The sequence below is a fragment of the Amblyomma americanum genome, chromosome 4, assembly GCF_052857255.1.
Source record: "Amblyomma americanum isolate KBUSLIRL-KWMA chromosome 4, ASM5285725v1, whole genome shotgun sequence".
Taxonomy (NCBI): domain Eukaryota; kingdom Metazoa; phylum Arthropoda; class Arachnida; order Ixodida; family Ixodidae; genus Amblyomma; species Amblyomma americanum.
In genome coordinates, this window is record NC_135500.1 from 218,572,969 (window position 1) to 218,590,948 (window position 17,980).

The 17,980-nt window shown below is 49.8% G+C and overlaps 1 protein-coding gene across 1 annotated transcript in view; it reads left to right on the forward strand.

Moving 5' to 3' along the window:
• The first annotated feature begins 737 nt into the window (after nt 1–737).
• Nucleotides 738–17,980, forward strand: part of LOC144129369 (uncharacterized) — an 80,764-nt gene continuing 63,521 nt past the window's right edge. Inside the window, exon 1 of the mRNA XM_077663443.1 lies at nt 738–1,306. Coding sequence (XP_077519569.1) covers nt 1,261–1,306 — 46 coding nt within the window. The 5' untranslated portion in view covers nt 738–1,260. The remainder of the gene's footprint in view (nt 1,307–17,980) is intronic.

Sequence of the window (17,980 nt, forward strand, 5' to 3'; positions counted from 1 at the left end):
GCTATTTGAGGAGCTAAGCCTCCGAATTTGCGCTTCTCTTACTGCCCTGGAGATCTCCGCACAGGCATTGTGGACTCCCATACTAAGCAGTTTCTCCGTTGAGGAGTTAGGTGGGATGCCGAGAGCTCTTTTGTATGCGTTTCGTATGCTCTATGCTCTGGAGAGAGGGCTTTCCTGCTCCCCTCAAAAATCGTGAAATCTTCTCCCTTAATACCAAAGACCCGATGAAGAAAGAGACTCGCTTCCCTCGCCTATACGGCCCGATAGAGGTTGCCGTTGGGGGTAGGTTAGTACCTCGGGTTGACACTATAAGAGTCCTAGGACACTTTTTCCAGACGAACGGACGTAACATAACCACTATCAAGAAGCTTAGCACCTATGTCGCCCAAGTTATAGCTATCTTTAGGCAGATCTCCCTCAGAAAGGCCTGTGAGAGCACCGTCTCCTTAGATTAGTAAAAGAATTCCTAGTGAGTAGTATTGCATACGCGACTCCATTTCTGAATCTTAGTCAGCAAGAGGAGGAGAAAATAGACAAGTTAATACCCTAAATGTCCCTTTAAAAAACTTCATTTTCAAAACACGCGCGGCTTTTGTTTACTAGCGCCATCTAGTGAAAGCTTTAAAACCAGCGTTTCGTGCGCACGACCTCAGAGATCGGAACAGATCTCGGAGGTTATGTTGTAGAAAGGAGGGCAAGGGGCGTAAGGGCGTTGTCGTCTGCTGCCGCGGCCAGCCGAGAGCCTTCGCCACATTTGCCGTTCTCGGGAGCGCTTTTTTCTCTCTCGAGCGGTCGAGCGCTCTCCCTCGCCGGCGCAGCGCCGTCGCCGCTTCCCTCCTCACGCGAGCACGCGAGGGCGGCCGTGAGCCGAGTTTTTGTGCCTCGTCTGTTCGTCAGTTGTCGTGAGCGCTTCGACAGTAGCAACGCGCTCATGTTGGCCTGACCACGCTGGCAGCAGCAGCAGCATCAGTAACATCGTGTGGTGTGTGTGCGTGCGCGTGCGAGCGCGTGCAGTGCGGAAGTGCGGGCGCGTGAGCCGTGCAGCGTGCTCTATTAAGAGCACGGACACCGTCGACGTAGGAGGGACTTGTCACCCGGCGGTCTGACCGCGCTGGGCGGCCGCTGCAGTGCATTGCCGTGGCGTGAGGACGCATCGGGTCCGTCACAAAATTCTCCGGCCGCTGCGGTCTGCCGAGGCGGGAAAGCATCGTCGACGGCGCCCGCGTTCGAAGCCCTGTTGAACGTCGCCACGCAACGTCGATGACACGGATGATGGGAGTCCCGAGGTTTCGCCCCTTCGCGTACGGTGAGTGGAGCACGTATTTTTGGGCAACGTGTTTTTGAACGGGTATCGTTTGATGCGAGTTTCAGCGCTTGTTCTCCTGTCACTGGGTCTTAAACCGTGAAGGGATCGCACCACGTGAGACGACGGGTTGTACGAAACAAGATCGCAAGAAAAACGTATTCGTTGTATACGATGTTTATTGTCGTTGGCGAAGATATGCCTTTTGGTGCCAGCCTCTACACATCCTGAACTTTTCTGAGCGTTACACAGAACATTTAGAGATTTGTCATTAAACGTTGATAGCTGAAAGTGCAATGATATCATTGCAGACGTCGAACTAGCATGGAGTAGCGACCCCCGCTATATTTTTAGCAGCATGCTGAAAGCGTTCAATCTTGCTTATTTTTCTTTTAAGCGGCTCGACATTTCGCGGTCAGCTCAACGTAACAGTGAGGGCGCATGCCAGTGAAGTGAAAAGGTGTTTCGGAGAAAAAAATCTCAAAGTTAAAGCTGGTGGCCTATGAAGCAGTACAAATGAGTGTATACCACCACGATAGATATTGGGTGCAACTTTTCCTCGACATTCTTTTAATGTATTTGTTTTCTGCAGAATCCCAATCCGCATCAAATTGCTGATTGACGAAATACCCATAGCTGACGAAACATGCCGCTAGAGCGGAGAGACACTGCACCAGCAGCCTTCGAGAGAGATGTCAGTGGCGGGGTTTGATCTTATATTCTTTACGGGCTTCAACCGGCTGCCGATTAGTTTGTAGATAGACGACCCAGCATTCTCACGCCTAGATACTTTATCTGCTGTTCCCCGTGCCTTCGATGTTATCTGCCTGCGGAATCACAGGCTACGTGGTTTACCAACGTCATCTTAGCTCTGTTTGATGGGACCTGCGATTCTAAAGTTTCCAGGTGCAGTCTTGGTCAAAAGTCTTATGGCCAAAGGCTTTTCGCTTCAGCCGCATTACAGAGCCATTACGGAACTTGCTAAATACCGAATGAATTTGAAATGCTGGCAGAAGGTTTCTACTTGCACTAGAGAAGCTTCCTGCTTGGCTTGTGTTTTGAATGATCGGCTACACGAAGCATTCTATAGGAACATTCATTGCGCTGCAGCTGAACGCCGTGGCCTTAACACTTCTGACCAAGACTGTACTTTCAAATTTGATCGATCGAAGTACTAATGCGTTGGTGGGCGTCGAGTTTCTAGGGGCCACAATCGCTTAATTAGTCTGAACTAGCTCACAAAACCCGTTCACCGCAACGCGGCACTCATCTTTTTCCGTGGGGGGGGGGGTGAGTTCGCAGTTCACAGGTGGCGAAAACGTTGAAGAAACAGAATACGGAAAGGAAGACCTTACGCAGTTTAATAAACACTTTTTTTTTCGATTTCTTTATAGCAAGGCCCCCTTTTTTTACGGATTAGGACTTCACTTCCCGAGTCTTCATTAGTCCCACGCAGTGGCTAGTAGTAGTAGTAGTAGGAGTAAGTGGTTCATTAAAATGACAATAAAAAGGAAGGAAAAGATTTTTGCTCGCCCCAGCATCGGCCTTCACTACGGAGGCACCTGAGCTGGGGCTGCGGAAATAGAGGATAGCAGGCAGAATGGACAAATGAAATGCAAGAGGTGAGGGTACAGGAAGAGGATATAGGGGAGAGGTAATATACAGAAGAACTATTTACACAATAATAAATATGGTCAGGTTGCGCTCGTGATTAGTTCATGATGAAGCAGCAGTGCCTACTTTCCATTTCTCATTTGAGGATAACACCACCAAGAATAGTTTAAAGCAGCTAATAATGGTGCTCAGCATATAAGTGCACCATTTATTTTTCTGTTCCTTTTCCGTGTCATGTAGTATAAAATACAGCACTTCTTGCAGCTCAATACTCAGTGCGCCAATGTTCAGACACTGTATGGCATTTTTAAACGACTTGTGGAGCAGTCACCTCAGATTGTCTTTGTTCTATACGATCGCGCCGCGGTTTGAATTTCAGTCCGAGTCCAATGGCCCATATTTGGCTGCATTTGATAAGTATAAATTCGTCTCATAGCACTGTGAGCTTTTTTGTAGCACTGCCTGCGTAAACAGCGCGCCCGCTTTCATCATCGCATCTGAATAAAACGAAAACATGTCTCGCTTTTATTAGTATAGCTGCTGGCTTGAAGCAAATAAAAAAATACTTTTTAACATACCAGAGAAGCACTAGCGCAGACACATGCCGTGCCGCCAGGGCGCAGGTACGCGTTCCTGCCTGCCGAAGCGCATGCAGAGCAGGCTACGCTAGTGTGTCTCCTCTGCGCTGGAAGTGAATTTCCACGAGGAATGTCGATGCTCATCGCGAGAGCCAACAAAAAAAGAAAGACACGGGTAACGGAACGCAAATATGCTCTTTACAGGATCTGTCCTCATCCTGGCGCTTTCCTGTTTACGCATGGAGGTTGGAGATGTTTTACGTTTGCCACAGGTTCTGAGTATTACGGAATTTTCGCCGAGGTTTTAGGGAGTTCTACGGAGTTGATTTTACATTCCCGAAGGGCACCGCCGGTGGGCGGCCGAATACGCCTCAGCGTCTGCTTGTGCTTCGTCAGCGGGAGCATGTTTCGACAGCAGCGCCACCTCGCGCCGAAATTTTCGGGCTGCTTCAGCAGCATGGATATATTCTAGAGCTCTATAATATGGATAGCGTGCAGAGGCCGGAGGGTTTGGCAACTGACCGTGCTTCTATTAACGTTGGCCAATCCATCGGTACAGGAAATAGCATCAGGACTTTCGTCATCTGTTTTCTGGAGAGACTCTCTAGTTACTAAAAGGGAAAACAGGAGCCGCCGCGGTGGCTCAGTGGTTATGGCGCTCGGGTGCTGGCCGCTGCCGCGGCGGTAGAGTTTCGATGGACGCGAAATTCTAGAGGCCCGTGTACTGGGCGATGTCAGTCCACGTTAAAGCACCTCAGGTGGTCGAAATTTCCGGAGGCATTCACTATGGCGTTCCTCACAGCCTGAGTCGCTTTGGGACGTTAAACCCTCATAAACCAAATCATAAACCAATCAAAAGAAAGAACATGCAGTGAGGAGCTGAAAGGTGTCGGCGACTTCCTCAAAGGGCAACTGCAGCTTTTTTCTACCTTGACTAATTTTACTGAAACCTTCACTGTAGGTTCTCCGCACTTTTCAGCTCCTTTGTGCCAAGTTTCGCAGCGGGGCGGTGTTTTGTTGTAACGCAATTGAATTTTAATATTTTGCATTCCGTGACATCGGTAGGGGAGATTTCCAAGGCCAACCTTGCGTGCATGGCGTCACTGGACGCACAGCCGTCGATGTTCGGTCTTTGTTTGCTGAAAGACAAAATTTCGAGCTTTCTTTTTGGTCATTTCGGACAAATAATGACCCATGCTCTTACTTGCAGCCGCCAGTTTAGCCAATCAACGCGCACATGGTAGGTTTTGTGACAGTGTTCGTGACGTCATGGTTTGGTCGAAAACCAGTTTCGGTTTAAGTTTTCTGGTTTGTGATCTATTTAAATAATTCTACTTTAAATATATACTTTATTTAAATAATTCTACTGGCTCCATCAGGCTCCGAAGGGAAAAACAAATTGTCTCGACTCATAGGCTCCCACTCGCAAAAATTATATACATGTCCTCTTCTATTTTTCTTGCACAATGAATACACTTGCATTGCGTAAGTGAGCTTCGAAACCAAGGAGTTATTGCATACTTGTATCCGTGCAAGCACAGGCAGCTCCCCACGCATCCAAGCCTGAGTTTGTCGCCTGACGGACGAGATTTGAGAATGCCAGAGAGGCCCAGTGTTGCGATGCAAGGGAACCCCCGGATGCTGTGAGTCCTCGGAGTGCCACATGGTGCCTCCAAAAAGACTTGGTTTTCTGCACCGGGGCCCTAGCCAGAACCCTTTTTGTTTATCAAGGTTACAAGCCCCCGGAAATCAAAAAAAAAAAAAATCTGCTCGGTTACATGCAAGACATCGAGCACACTCTTTTTATCAAAACAGAGAACAACAACGTCATCGGTGGCAGTGAAAATTTTGATTCCACATTGTGATAGCGAGAAGCCTAGAACTGCTGTGTTTTTGTAGATTATAAGGGATAGAGGCTCGGGATATAAAGCGAATGAAATAGGCGATAGCTGGAAACCCTGCCAAACCAATGATTTAGTTGGAATAGGTTTGATAAGCTTTTGATCAACGACCTCTCTCGTAGTGGACGCTTTATAACATAGTTCTACGCCTTTAAGGCATCACCAACGTTCGCACTCTCCGAGACTGCAACAAAAAATCATCTCGCACCTTACCAAAAGCTTTTGCCAGATCAATCTATAAATAAGAGCCACTTGGCTAACCTCATCTGATGCTGTCTCCAACACCAAACGTGAGATATGGATATGGCTGTGGATCCTTTGCTTCCACGCATTTGCCACGGCTCTAATAAATGTGATGCCGCAAGCGGTAGACGAGAAGAAAGAACCTTCGCAAATATCTTGTAATCGACTTTGCATCAGGAAATACCGGACGATACCTTTCAACAGTTTTCAATTAACCGACCTGCATATCTGCTTTTCAGGTTTAGTATGGTGGTCACTGCACTAAAGCTTCCAACAAGGCAGGTGCTAGGCAAGGCGCAGACGCTTTGTACAGTTCACTACTTAGACTATCCGGACCAGGAGACCTCTGGCCCGAGCAGAAATGGCCGAGCTGACCTCCACTAAAGTAATAGGCTGTTGTAATAGTTTATAACTATAACTGAGAAGCACCTGGTTTCAATTATAGACTTGTAGCCGGCCGTTAATAATCATACCAGTTTAAAATTTTTTTGAGAACGCGATTACCCTCGCCACTGAGGCCCAACAGATTTGGTCCATTTCTCGCGCCATTCGAAAACCAAAGATAAGGGAGTCCCACTCGCCCGTTAGCTTTCCGCGGCCGTGTACGTTCCGCATTTGAAACAGTCCTCCTCTGTCGCTTCGTTCCGCATCGTTGCAGAAGCGGATGCAGGCAGTATAGTACGGGACAAGGGTGTGCGTGTAAAATGCGACCTTGTCCGCGGCTTTCCGCTTGGCCGCGTCGTTCCGCATAGCCTTCTCTATCTCTCTCTCTTATGACATCTCGCTTTCTATCTGACGCATCTTTTTTCTCATTTTTTTGTTCCCTCCTGGTTTCTTCCTTTTCCTTTCGCATTTCTTTATCCGTCTCTTTTCCTTCTGCGGCGTAAGAAGTGGCCGCAGATGCGAAACTGTCGCTGTGGCCTCTCTATCTGCCGCACTCGGACGACGAGCCTATAGGTCACTCAGCAGACATCGACCGAGGAACGCTTGACGGAGTACATTGTGTTGTGCCGCGGTTTTTCCGCTCGGCTGTAGCGAGAAGGAAGTAGACAAGGCGTTCTCCAGCTGCCCCAAATGGCGACCTTTCTTGAACGTGCTCCGACTAGTCAGCAGGTGTGCGACAAGAATAGCTTTAGCGGCGAATTAAGATCTAATTAGGTTTCATCCGGGACACAAAGAAAAACAAAAGGGAGTAAAATCTAAGCATCGCGTTTTCCTGTTAAACGCTTCGCTTTTGTTATATCTTTTTTGATCACTAACTAACGAAAGATGCAAATACACACAAGAAACGCTGGATGTAAAACTGCTGCAGGAATGCACTCCCCTCGATTGCCCATAGAAAGCCGCGTATTTTGTCGAGGATTTTTGAATCTGCTTTTACTGCTGTCACCTACGTACGCCTGCACATGGCAGCTCTGAGGTCATGGCGTTCGGCTGCTGGCCGCGGGGTCGCAAGATCGAATCCCTGGCTTTCTACTAAGACGCAAAGTAAATAGGCTGTAGGCGCCCCACGGCTGTGGTGATATCAGTGGACGTCAACGAACCCCAGACGGTTGCAATTAACCCGGAGCCCTCCACAGCGGCAACTGTTTCGCAGCGATAGCTGTCAGGCGCCCGCCCCTGGCTATCTCGTCGCCGTCGGCGTAACCGGTGGGTGCGTAATGTCACGGTCAACCTGCTAGGTCGCATAAGCCTGCGGATGGCTCTGTTTGGAACAGCCACCTGCCAGTGCAGGGGTGCATCACGTGACCACTACATCAGTCCGCCAGGAATGTATCCCCAAACCTAAAGGCCTAAACAGCTATCGCTGAACATCGCGCTACACAGTCGTAACCGTCCTGCGGGGTTCCCCCCCCCCCCCCCCCCCCCCCCCCCTGTGTTTAAAAAAACATTGTGAAGATGAGCTGTTTTTGCCTTACCTGTCGCGTTTGCTCCGTGGCAGTGACATTCTGCTGCAGAGCACGACACAGCTTATGCTTCCATTCCGGCCGTGACGGCCGCATTCTGATGGGGATGAAATACCAGAAAAAAAGAAAGAAAAAACACGTCATTCGCATAAGTATGCTGTGCGCGTTAAAAAGCTCCAGGTGGTCTAAATCTATCCGTAGCCGTCCCAGGAATGCAGGCGCGTGAGTGACGTATAGAATTTACTTTAAAAGAGAGAGAGGGGGGGAGATTTTAATGATTACAGGAAAGGTATGCCTGGTTGTCAACCTGGCATGCTACTCCAGATGAAGGTGAAGGAAGAGGGGAAAAGAATAAAAGAAAAATTGAGCTGAAATCGAGCATACGCAACACTCGCGCACTCACAAACATACGGGATCTCCAAAGGGTGTCGATCAAGCCCGTGTTCCTAAGATAATCTAGTCGGGCTTTTTCTCACGCGCAGCCGAATCCGAATCACTTCAGAGTCCAGAGACATGATCCATGCCGAGCACACTGCCCTGGCGATGTCGTAAACTACTTAGCAGTACCTTGGGGTATGAATTTAAAATTTGGCAGCTGCAGACCTAGTGTTCAAGGTCTTCGTTTTATAGTAAACTCCGCATCACAGCTTTCGTTCTTTCGACCTCCTGCTCCCCTCCATGCACACTTAAAGACGCTAGCTACTGCCCCAAGTCACCCCTGATGAAGGAGCCGAGCAGGCTTCGAAACGTTGGTTTCAAATTAAAGTTTTTGGTTGGAGATGTGCAGAGTTTATTATAAGTCTTCAAACCTAACCAGACAGGCAAATATGTCAAAATGTTTGCTTTGTAGCCGCCGCGGTGGCTGAGTGGTTATGGCGCTAGGCTGCTGGCCCGAAAGACGTGGGTTCGATCCCGGCCGCGGCGGTCGAATTTCGATGGAGGAGAAATTCTAGAGGCCCGTGTACTGTGCGATGTCAGTGCACGTTAAAGAACCCCAGGTGGTCGAAATTTCCTGAGCCCCTCACTACGGCGTCTCTCATAGTCTGAGTCGCTTTGGGACGTTAAACCCCCGTAAACGAAACCAAACGAAACAAAACCGAAATGGTTGGTTTTTAAATCTTCGTCAACACCGGATGTCGGGCACAGAGGGCTGCTTGATGCGCCAGTTTTACGAAGAAAGTGTTTTGTGCGGGAAACGTCCGAGCGAATTCGGTGCAGGCAATTACAGTCATGCATGTCTAAATTGCGTGGCATGCGAAAGTCACAAGTGGTGTCGAAATGAAGTAGGGGTCTGCATTGACGCTGTGGATCACACCACAGAGAGCACTGCGTCCGCCAGGATTCACTAGCCACAAATGTGTCGCCATCACTACGGGAAAAGGGAATGAGTAGCAGCAGCACTGAGGTGTTGCCGTGCACCGCTTTCGCTACGCCGTCAGCGTGATCGTTGCCTGCGAGGCTGCAACGAGCGGGCAACGAGCACTGCAGCACAACGTAGCTCGCAGTCCTCGGCGTGTTCAAGTAGATGACGAGCGGCTGCTGATGACTTCAACGATTGTAGTGGGGCAGCGCGACAGGCAGTGAACATAACCCGCGCTGTTGGGTGTTGCACAATATAAGTAAAAGCTGCTCGCAGAGCAGCCACCTCGGTAGCAGTAGTCGAAGTGCGGTGGCTGAGTGTCGCCGAAATTGTTCGCGTTGATGGAATCCAGACCCACTGCTGATGATCTCGAGCTCTCATCTCCCGGGTGCCTCATACCGACTCTGATACCTCGGATGCAGGGCAACCCTTATTCCACTTTTGTGTAATTCGGCAATATTATCAGCATAAACATCAACGCTACCGATCTCTGGTGAAAGGGCTTGGGAAAGCAGATGAACGCGTGCTCCTCCGACTATTCACTAATATTCTAGTGTGTCCGGCTGTAATGAGACATTTCGACCCTATGGTCACTGGCCGGTGCTCTCGGAGGTGGCTGACACCAACCACATGGTGTGCGCCTGCCAGCAGAACACAGCCCTTTCCCCAAACACCCACCCTACCCTAGAGGACTGGGAGGTGGCCCTGCTTCGCTGCTCGGACCTCCAGGCCCAGCGGGCCTTGGTCCAGAGGACCCGGACGGCGGCTTTTACCAATGGGATCCGAGACTAGGGACTCCACCTAGCATGTAAATAGCCTTCCCACTAAGGGAAGCCTCCGAACACCTCTGTGTATATATCTATATCGAATAAATGCTTTTCACCACCACCACCACTGCTGATGAGACGGGCGTGACAGTGCCACCATAGTAGATGTGTAAGTGCGCACTGTAGCATCCAGAAATGTGCTAAAAGGCAAAGTATTGAAATGCTTGGCCGGGGGTGTTGGTTTTGTTCTTAATGCCAGGTAATCTTGTCGTGATCTGCCATGCAGCAAACTTCCAGGGTGGTGAGGAGTACGTGACAGCGCACTGCGACGCGAGAAGATCGGAAACTTCATTTATGCGTACGCTGCGAGTTGATGGCTACAGGTCCACTGACCACAAACCGAAACTGCACCTGGTCACGAAGCAGCAGCGCTGGGTTAGGAGCACTGGCAGAGTCGTCTGCTCTCTCCTAGAGTACCCACTGTGGAGGTGTTGTTGGGAAAGCCGAGGCAGGTACTCGGGGATTTAGCTTGCATGGCTTCGAGGAGTTCGATGTTTGTTTACGAGATACCCGGAAGAGCTGGGAGACTGTAGCGCACAAGGCGTCCCACAAAGCCGTAGTAATGAACGTGTACGGCAGCCTCTCCTGGTACCCGCCGCGGTGGCTCAGTAGTTGCGGCGCTCGGCTGCTGACCCGAAAGACGCGGGTTCGATTCCGGCCGCGGCGGCGGAATTTCTATGAAGGCGAAATTCTAGAGGTCCGTGTACTGTGCGATGTCAGTGCAGGTTAAAGAACCCCAGGTGGTCGAAATTTCCGGAGCCCTTCACTACGGCGTCCCTCATAGCCTGAGTCGCTTTGGGACGTTAAACCCCCACAAACCTAAACGTAAACCTCTCCTGGTGGTGGAGAGCGTATACGAAAGATAGAGGCGTGTGAACAGATCGAGTTTGATATTTAGCTGTTGTATACAAGATGAGCTCATTGTGAAGAATGCTGTCCCAGGGTTCTCTGCCCTTGATTTGCGTATATTTGTATCCCCATGCGGGATGATGAGCGTTAAAGTCCCCGACAATGACGATAGGGTTTTTGCCCGCTATCTGTTTCGTTTTTGCGAATAGCCTGTCGAAGCCGCAATCCTTTCTCTGTTTCGGAGAGCTGTATACGTTTAAGACGAATAGGCTTTTCTCTCTCCGCTTACGCGGTATCATTTCGATTAGAGTGTGATCTAATTGGACGTGCCCTGTCTCGTGCTGCAGCGCGGTAACGTTGCGTTTGACAAGGGTGGCAACCTGCGTGTTGTCCCCTCGGCCCGGGTACGATTTGTAACCGGGCAGCTTCGCGTTTTTCCCGCACTCTTGTAAAGCTATAATTTCGGGTTTGTCTCCGTTTGCAAGGAACGATTGTAAAACGGCCCGTTTACGCAGAAAGCCCCTACAGTTCCACTGCCAGATAGTATTATTGTTCTTTGGCCAAGGCATTTTTGGTTGCTTGGAATTCCGCGTATATCCATCGGTCCCTTTTCTCAAATTCCGCCGTGAGAGCAGCGTCTCGCTTTGCAAATTCTGCTCTGATCGTTTCTGTGACTTGTTTCATGAATTGCATTAGTGTTCCGTTCAGTAGTTGCATGTCCTGTTGTTTGTCGTTTAGTTGTTCGAATTTGGTCTCAAGATCCGACTCTTTGGTACGTTTCTTTTTTGAAGGGGGTTTTTCAACCTTCTCTGTCTCAACCTCTCTATCCTGCTCCACTTGCATAGGCGCCATTGCCTTTTCCTGTTGCGGTTTGTTTTCCTCGGGTTGTTTAGCTGTCGTTTCTAGCATTTTGATCCGCTCTTCTTGCTTCTTAATATAATCAGTTAAAGTCTTAATCTGATCTGCCTGCTGTTGAATAAGTTCTTTTAATTCTTTAACTGTCTCGGAGTCCTGGGAAACTTTAGCTGGCCAGCTCACCTTTGCAGCTTGCTCCTTGCGTGGCTGTTGCTGTCCGGTTTGTAGCCGGGGGAACGACTCTGACCGAAACCTCGTTCTGCTGCCGGATCTATCACGGGAGCGGCTGTTCCTTCGGTCTTCTTGCTTCGCTTCTTCAGCCTCCTGTTTGGCTTCCCATTGGCGTTTCTTGACAATATAAGGGGTGCGGAAGAGATTTTGGCACCTCTTGTCCCCGGTGTAGTGTTCTTTGCCACATAGTTGGCACTGCGGTGTACATTGGTGCCCCTCGGGGGGCGATGTCATGCCACAGCCGCGGCACTTGGTCACCTCACTGTCGCAGACGTCCGAGCGGTGGCCAAGTCCTCCGCACTTGTAACAGACCTCATAGCGTTTCTTGTATAGAAAGCACTTGAAAGTGATTCCGCTCAAGACTACTCTGCGTGGTACTTTCTCTTCTTCAAAGGTGATTAGGAAAGATTTAGTCTTCCCCATTCTTCGTGCATCTATGACTAGAGGGTTGAATCCGTTAATGTTCAGTCCTTCTAGTACATACTTGTGTGTGTATTCCACATCAATTCCATGGATGACTCCCCTGCCGCAACTCTCTGGTGCGTTCATGTAGGTGGTCACACCGCGTTCCTTGTCTCCGATCTTGACAGTTTCAAGTTTCTCCACCTTCCTCGCGTTTTCGTAGCTAGGCGAGTGGTAGGTAATCGTTCCTTGCTTGGCGTTTATAGCTAGTCTGTCCTTCAGTGCCTCCTCGTCCTTGATTCCGGCGTTCTCCCTGATGGCCGCCGCAATTCTCATCTCGGTGGTGCTCTTCAGCATTGTGAGTCCTTCTTTGGGACGCATAACTACTTTCCATCCGGTCGCTGGAGGTCTCGGGAGGTCTGAGGCTATTGAACGTTCAGCGAGTTTCCGTCCCGCCTCTCTGTAGGCTCTCGTGTCGCTGCCGTCGGTCGTCGCAACAGTGGCGGCGTTCGCTGCCGCCGCGTCTCCGGCACCATGTGGGTGTCCTAGGTGGCGTTCGTTGTTCTCCAATTTTTCCGCTCGCTTCTTCAGTCGCATAATCCATTCTTCTTTTTCGGTTTCTTTGGGGTCGATGTCGGTTCCCACCACCGCCACTTCCATCGTCATCGTGGAGCCGGGCGCGGTCGGCGATGGCGGGAGCTCGCCGGTCGCCGCCTTCCCGGTCGAAGTAGGCCTATCGTAGCGTGTAGCGTTGGCGAACTTGGAGTGACGATATAGGCTTTAAAGATGCACTTACAGGCACAAATGTCGTATCCTCGGGTTGCTTGCACCTTAGGAAACAGGTTTCAAGGACATTTACGGTCAACGTAGGAAAAAATCCGCCATGAAATCACTGATTTCGCGGAGCCGACGTGAAACGCGTCCGTACTCCTCGACGCCCCCTCTAGAATGTCATACATGTGGAGATCACGAGATGGAATTTGCCTCTCGCGCCACAGAAATGAGCTGTCGTTTTGGCGCGAAAGCACTTCTTCATTAGCAGTCTTGAGGAAGCCAATGGGTCTCTGAAGTCTCGACCTTTGACCCTTGATACTTCTCAGATACCCTCAGGAAGAAAATAAATAATGCCGCTACTGGGTCTCCGACCCGCGCGAACAGATCAGCTTCGCTGGCTACCGCATGACAAGCACTATGCTATCGCCGCAACCGATCACTAATGGTGCTTAACTGCCTCACTGTCGCGCTTTTCATTGCACGTCGTCGCCTTCGTCAACTTCCAACTGTGCGCAAAAAGCACCATTAGCCTCCTACCCCGCAAAATCCGCAGGTGGGCGTGAGGCCTCTGAGATAGTCACGAAATGAAAGGAAACGCGCATAACTGGCTCCCTGGGTCAGTGGACACCTCAGTCGCGCTCTCAGATGCGTTGCGGTGGAGTCCACCTGCAAAAAAAAAACTTCTTCCGCAAAATATTTCGTGCTTAGCAATGTCAAACCGCCAGCCACTTTTTTTTTTTCACTGGCGCCTGTCTCTTGCATCATCCCAAACCGAGTAGTACATGTCTGGCGGGAACTGTTTTCTGGCTTACGCCGGATGCTCACATCCAGCGGGCGTTGTTGGAGCTTTATTTACGTTTCCTCGAATGGCAGGCGCCGTGCAGTAACCAGCCAACAGGATAAGCCTAGGTTCGCTGCGGATAACGACCGGCTTTGGATGGTTATTTATGCGTGGCTTGCATCTCGCCGTCAAATTCGCCCGCTTGGGTTGAGCGAAGTGCGGCTCACTTGTCTTTTCTCCTTCCGCTTGCATGTCGCCATTCTGTGTGCGAAAGACATCGCATGAGCCTCGCTTGACGTCTCTACAGTTGGCGGAAAACACGTTTAACGAACTGGCAGATCGGGAACCTGCCCGTTCGAGTGAGAATGAGTGAGCGAGCGAGCTCCGATACGTACCCTGGTGCTAGTGAAAGGTGATCACTTTAGGCTTAGCCTTCTCGCGGATTGGAGTGCCCTAACGCAGTCAGTCATTGTAAAAAGGCTGAGTGGAATATTTGTGCTTAGCCGCCCGCTTGGTCGCTCTATCCTGCACCGTCATTTCGGTTGGACAGCAAATTGCCATCACACCCGGAAAAGTTTGTCTTTTTGGGCCGAAATAAGCATGACCTTCATGGCTGTTGTGACACTACAGCAAACAGTTTATTCCTTCGCTGCTTGTTGCACGCACATATAGCCCGTAAATGGCTGCTCTAAACATTATCGCGAGTCGAAAAAGTTTGGGGTAGAACTCCTGCGTGAGAAATCGGCGCTGGCAAGCTTTGTCGCATTGCCTGGCACCTGACTGTGGCGCATCTAAAAAACGGTTTCACGCGGCTGCTGCTACGAGTAAAAGACTTCTAATAGTGTTTTTTTTTTTGTGCTAGCTGGTGTGACATCTTGCGCGTACTGAGCGCACTTAAAACAGGCGCGTACAGGAGTGCATAAAATTAACGACGAGACACAGTACCGACAACAGCTTTTTTTTTTCTGGCGTGCTTATGAACACGCACATAGTACACTAATGTGTGATGATAGATTTTTATGGCGCAAGAGCATATGTGGCCAGAAAGCGCCATGGCTCAAGGTAGTTTCGATTTCTCAAGGTGGGGTCAAAGACCCGTTTTTTCAAGCATTTCACCCCAGATAAGCCGAGCACAAGGCCAGGGTAAAGCTTGTACCCATTGTATCCCCGGTGGGTACTCGGCGGCATTGGGGATCGAGCCCCGCACCTCCCGCATGCGAGGTGGATGCTCAACCTCTTGGCCACCGCAGCGGTACATAGTACAGTCGAAATAAAGATCACAAAAGTAAACGACAAACGGAAAGTAGTTACAAGACACGCGTGTGTTGGGTTATGAGGTCTTCGCAGCTGGTGTGGCAGACAACGCTGCGGCAGGCATCGCTTGATCATTTCAACGTGGACCGTAGCGGTGGCCTAGTGGTTCCAGCATCCGCCTGGTATGGTGGAGGTCCGGGGTTCGATCCCCAGTGCCGCCGGGCTCCCACCGGTTTTTGCTTCCCCCCGTCTGGTGCTCGCCTTCTCCATAGGGTGATATGCTGGGGGGAATGGGATTTTGTGCAGACCAAAGACACGCTCTCCGCGCCGCTGTTCGGCCAGGGTGCCCTTGCGCCATTTCAAATAAAGTCGTCGTCATCGTTGTCATCATCATCATTTGGCAAAGCAGTCGCTTCTCGTGGGCGGAGTTTCTCGGCCTCAATTAGGGTCGCTAACTTTGTAATTAACACCGCGTCCAAGGTGTTGCAGCGTTATTTACTAGAATAGTACTTAACTGCGACATTCTGAATAGCCACCAGGCCACTGCACTGCTATATAATTCAATCCTTAACTGCCACTGTGTTGACGCTGTTGACGCGCGCTAATCTCTTTCTACGAAAAGAGGACGAGAAGAGGAAGCACAGGACGGGCGCTGTGTCCTGTGTTTCGTCCTCGTTCCGTCCTTCTCGTCCTCGTTCCGTAGAAGATCTTTTTCGTAGAAAGTATGAACCAACAAGCCCACACCGGAATAATCTTATAACGCTAATCTCTTGTCGTGCAATTTTATATTTCTGTGCCATCATCTGGCTTTCTCTGCTTCCTGCCTCAGTTCCGAGCTTTCGGATGTCCGTGCGCGTGCTTGTACGCAGTTTTCCTACTTTCTCTTTTTCTCCAAGTGCATTCTTTCTGGTGTGATGAAATGCAGGGAATGAACGTGCGGGGTAACAGTACCACGTCCTGCATTTCGCGGAGTCCGCGTAAATTATGCAAGCCATTTCCGGCTGCATTCTGTGACTCAAAAGGCCGGAATAAGCAAACAAAAATGGTCGAAAACGATGTGTGCCCACTCCGCACCTGTATTTGTGAGGTTTTACTTGGCTTCTTTATTCCTTATAGCGTGATTTTTACGTGACCTGCATTCGAGTTCATACATGAGTCGTGCTTAAAAAAGGCGGTGGAATCGGTGCACATTACGCCGAATGCATATTGGCTAAGGGTGAAAATCGGCGAAAGGGCCGGAAACCGTGCGATCTGCTTTTAATTTATTCTCTAGTTGCAATGGATGAGCGTCGCGGTTGCATCCAGTACCCTACGCGCCTCTGTCCGCTGCTTACTCCCACTCAATTCATTTTTTTTTTCATTATCTCCTCGGTCCGTTGTACGCCCCACGCCGCGCCTTTAACCATCTATTCATAGTGAGGATCGCATATACGCAGCTGGTTGAAGATACTATAGGCACTATCTTATCCCATCCGCGCAACGCTAATTAAAGTGGCTCAGGCTTCCATATCGAGAGATAAGGTCTGCTATTTGCGATTCGAAACTCTATATAGACAAGGCTGTCCGTCTATCTCACGAGCCTTCACACGCGAGAACTGGTGAAGCTGCAGCCCTATGAAATGCTCCGATGACAAGTGCGGCCACGAGCGAAGAGACTTTCGGAGCGGAGTCTTCATTGCACTGTGTCGGTTTCACATCACTCTTATTTCCGAAACCTTCCTCAGCACCCGTTTCTAGCGCCTTTTAATGCGAGAGTATTGCTAGTCCCATTACGAGAAAAGTCGGTGTGTGCGTGTGTGTGTGTGTGCGTGCGTGCGTGCGTGCGCGCGCGTGTGTGCGCGTGTGCGTGCGTGTGTGTGTGTGTGTGTGTGTGTGTGTGTGTGTGTGTGTGTGTGTGTGTGTGTGTGTGTGTGTGTGTGCGTGCGTGTACTCTCAGATGGTACAGAAAATCCCAGCGATCACAAACAATGGGGAGACGTCATCAAATGGCCGTATGACGACGCACACAGCAAGCCGAGCACCACCACTTTGGACAATCCTATCCATGTCGCTCGTCTATATATACCCCCCCAGCTGGCCGACCTAAATCTGGCGCCGGCTTTCCAGACATTTGTACCAAAATTTCGGCGCTACAGTTTGTCGTGCAGGGTTCCGGGTGGTGTCCTATGATTTCTCGTTGCATACAGCTTACATGTCTAGTCACGTTGGAAGCTAGCTTGCGACACCCATTCAAACTGACGACATATAAACCTTCAGTTGTATGCCCTTTCGTATCAAAATGGCGATGCAGCCGTTCGTCGTACAGCGTTTCTGGTGGTGTGTGGGCGTCCCAAACAACCAAACATTACCGTCCAAGACATGCAAACTCGGCCAACCTCATCGCCTTGAAGCGAGAGGGTCGGAACGTTTGCAGTCTTGTTCGCAACCGATACGCAAACACATAAACTCATATCAAAGAAATTAAATGCATGTACGCGTATAGAGAGATCTCCGTATTTATCTGTCAGGATTTATTAAAAAGCATATGCGCAAAGTACTTGCCTAATCGAGAGGAAACACCGCTCACAAGGTACCATATTAAAGTATACGTTCTTTGAGGTGTAGTAATACATCGGTACTCGCCTGCATTTTCTAGAAATCAGGACAAACTGCTGTCGGTCCCGAGTACAATTTTTGCAGACGCGAGCCAAGCAATTGATCTGACAGGCTGCCGCACCTGCCGGACGAAGGTGCAACCGAAAGCCCGTCTTGGTGGTTAGGCGAGTTGCTCGTTTGTTTTAAGGCGAAAGCCTTAATGGCTCGTACTCGCGGCCACGATCGTGTCCGTCCGACCGTAACTCTTCGTTTAGTGGAAAGTAATAAAGATAGGAGAAAAAGAATATTTGCATAGGATAGAGGAGGAAAAAATCAACCTAGAAACCAAGTTTGATGACTGTAGAGTAATTAGTTAATTATAATAAAAATTGCGTCGAAAAACGGTGTGACGTCACATTCACCGGAAGTCGTCACAGCACAGCGGAAAAAACAGAATGGACGAAAAATGCCGGATTTACTAACTAGTAATTAATTAATAATTAATGATAATTCACAAAGGCAGCAAC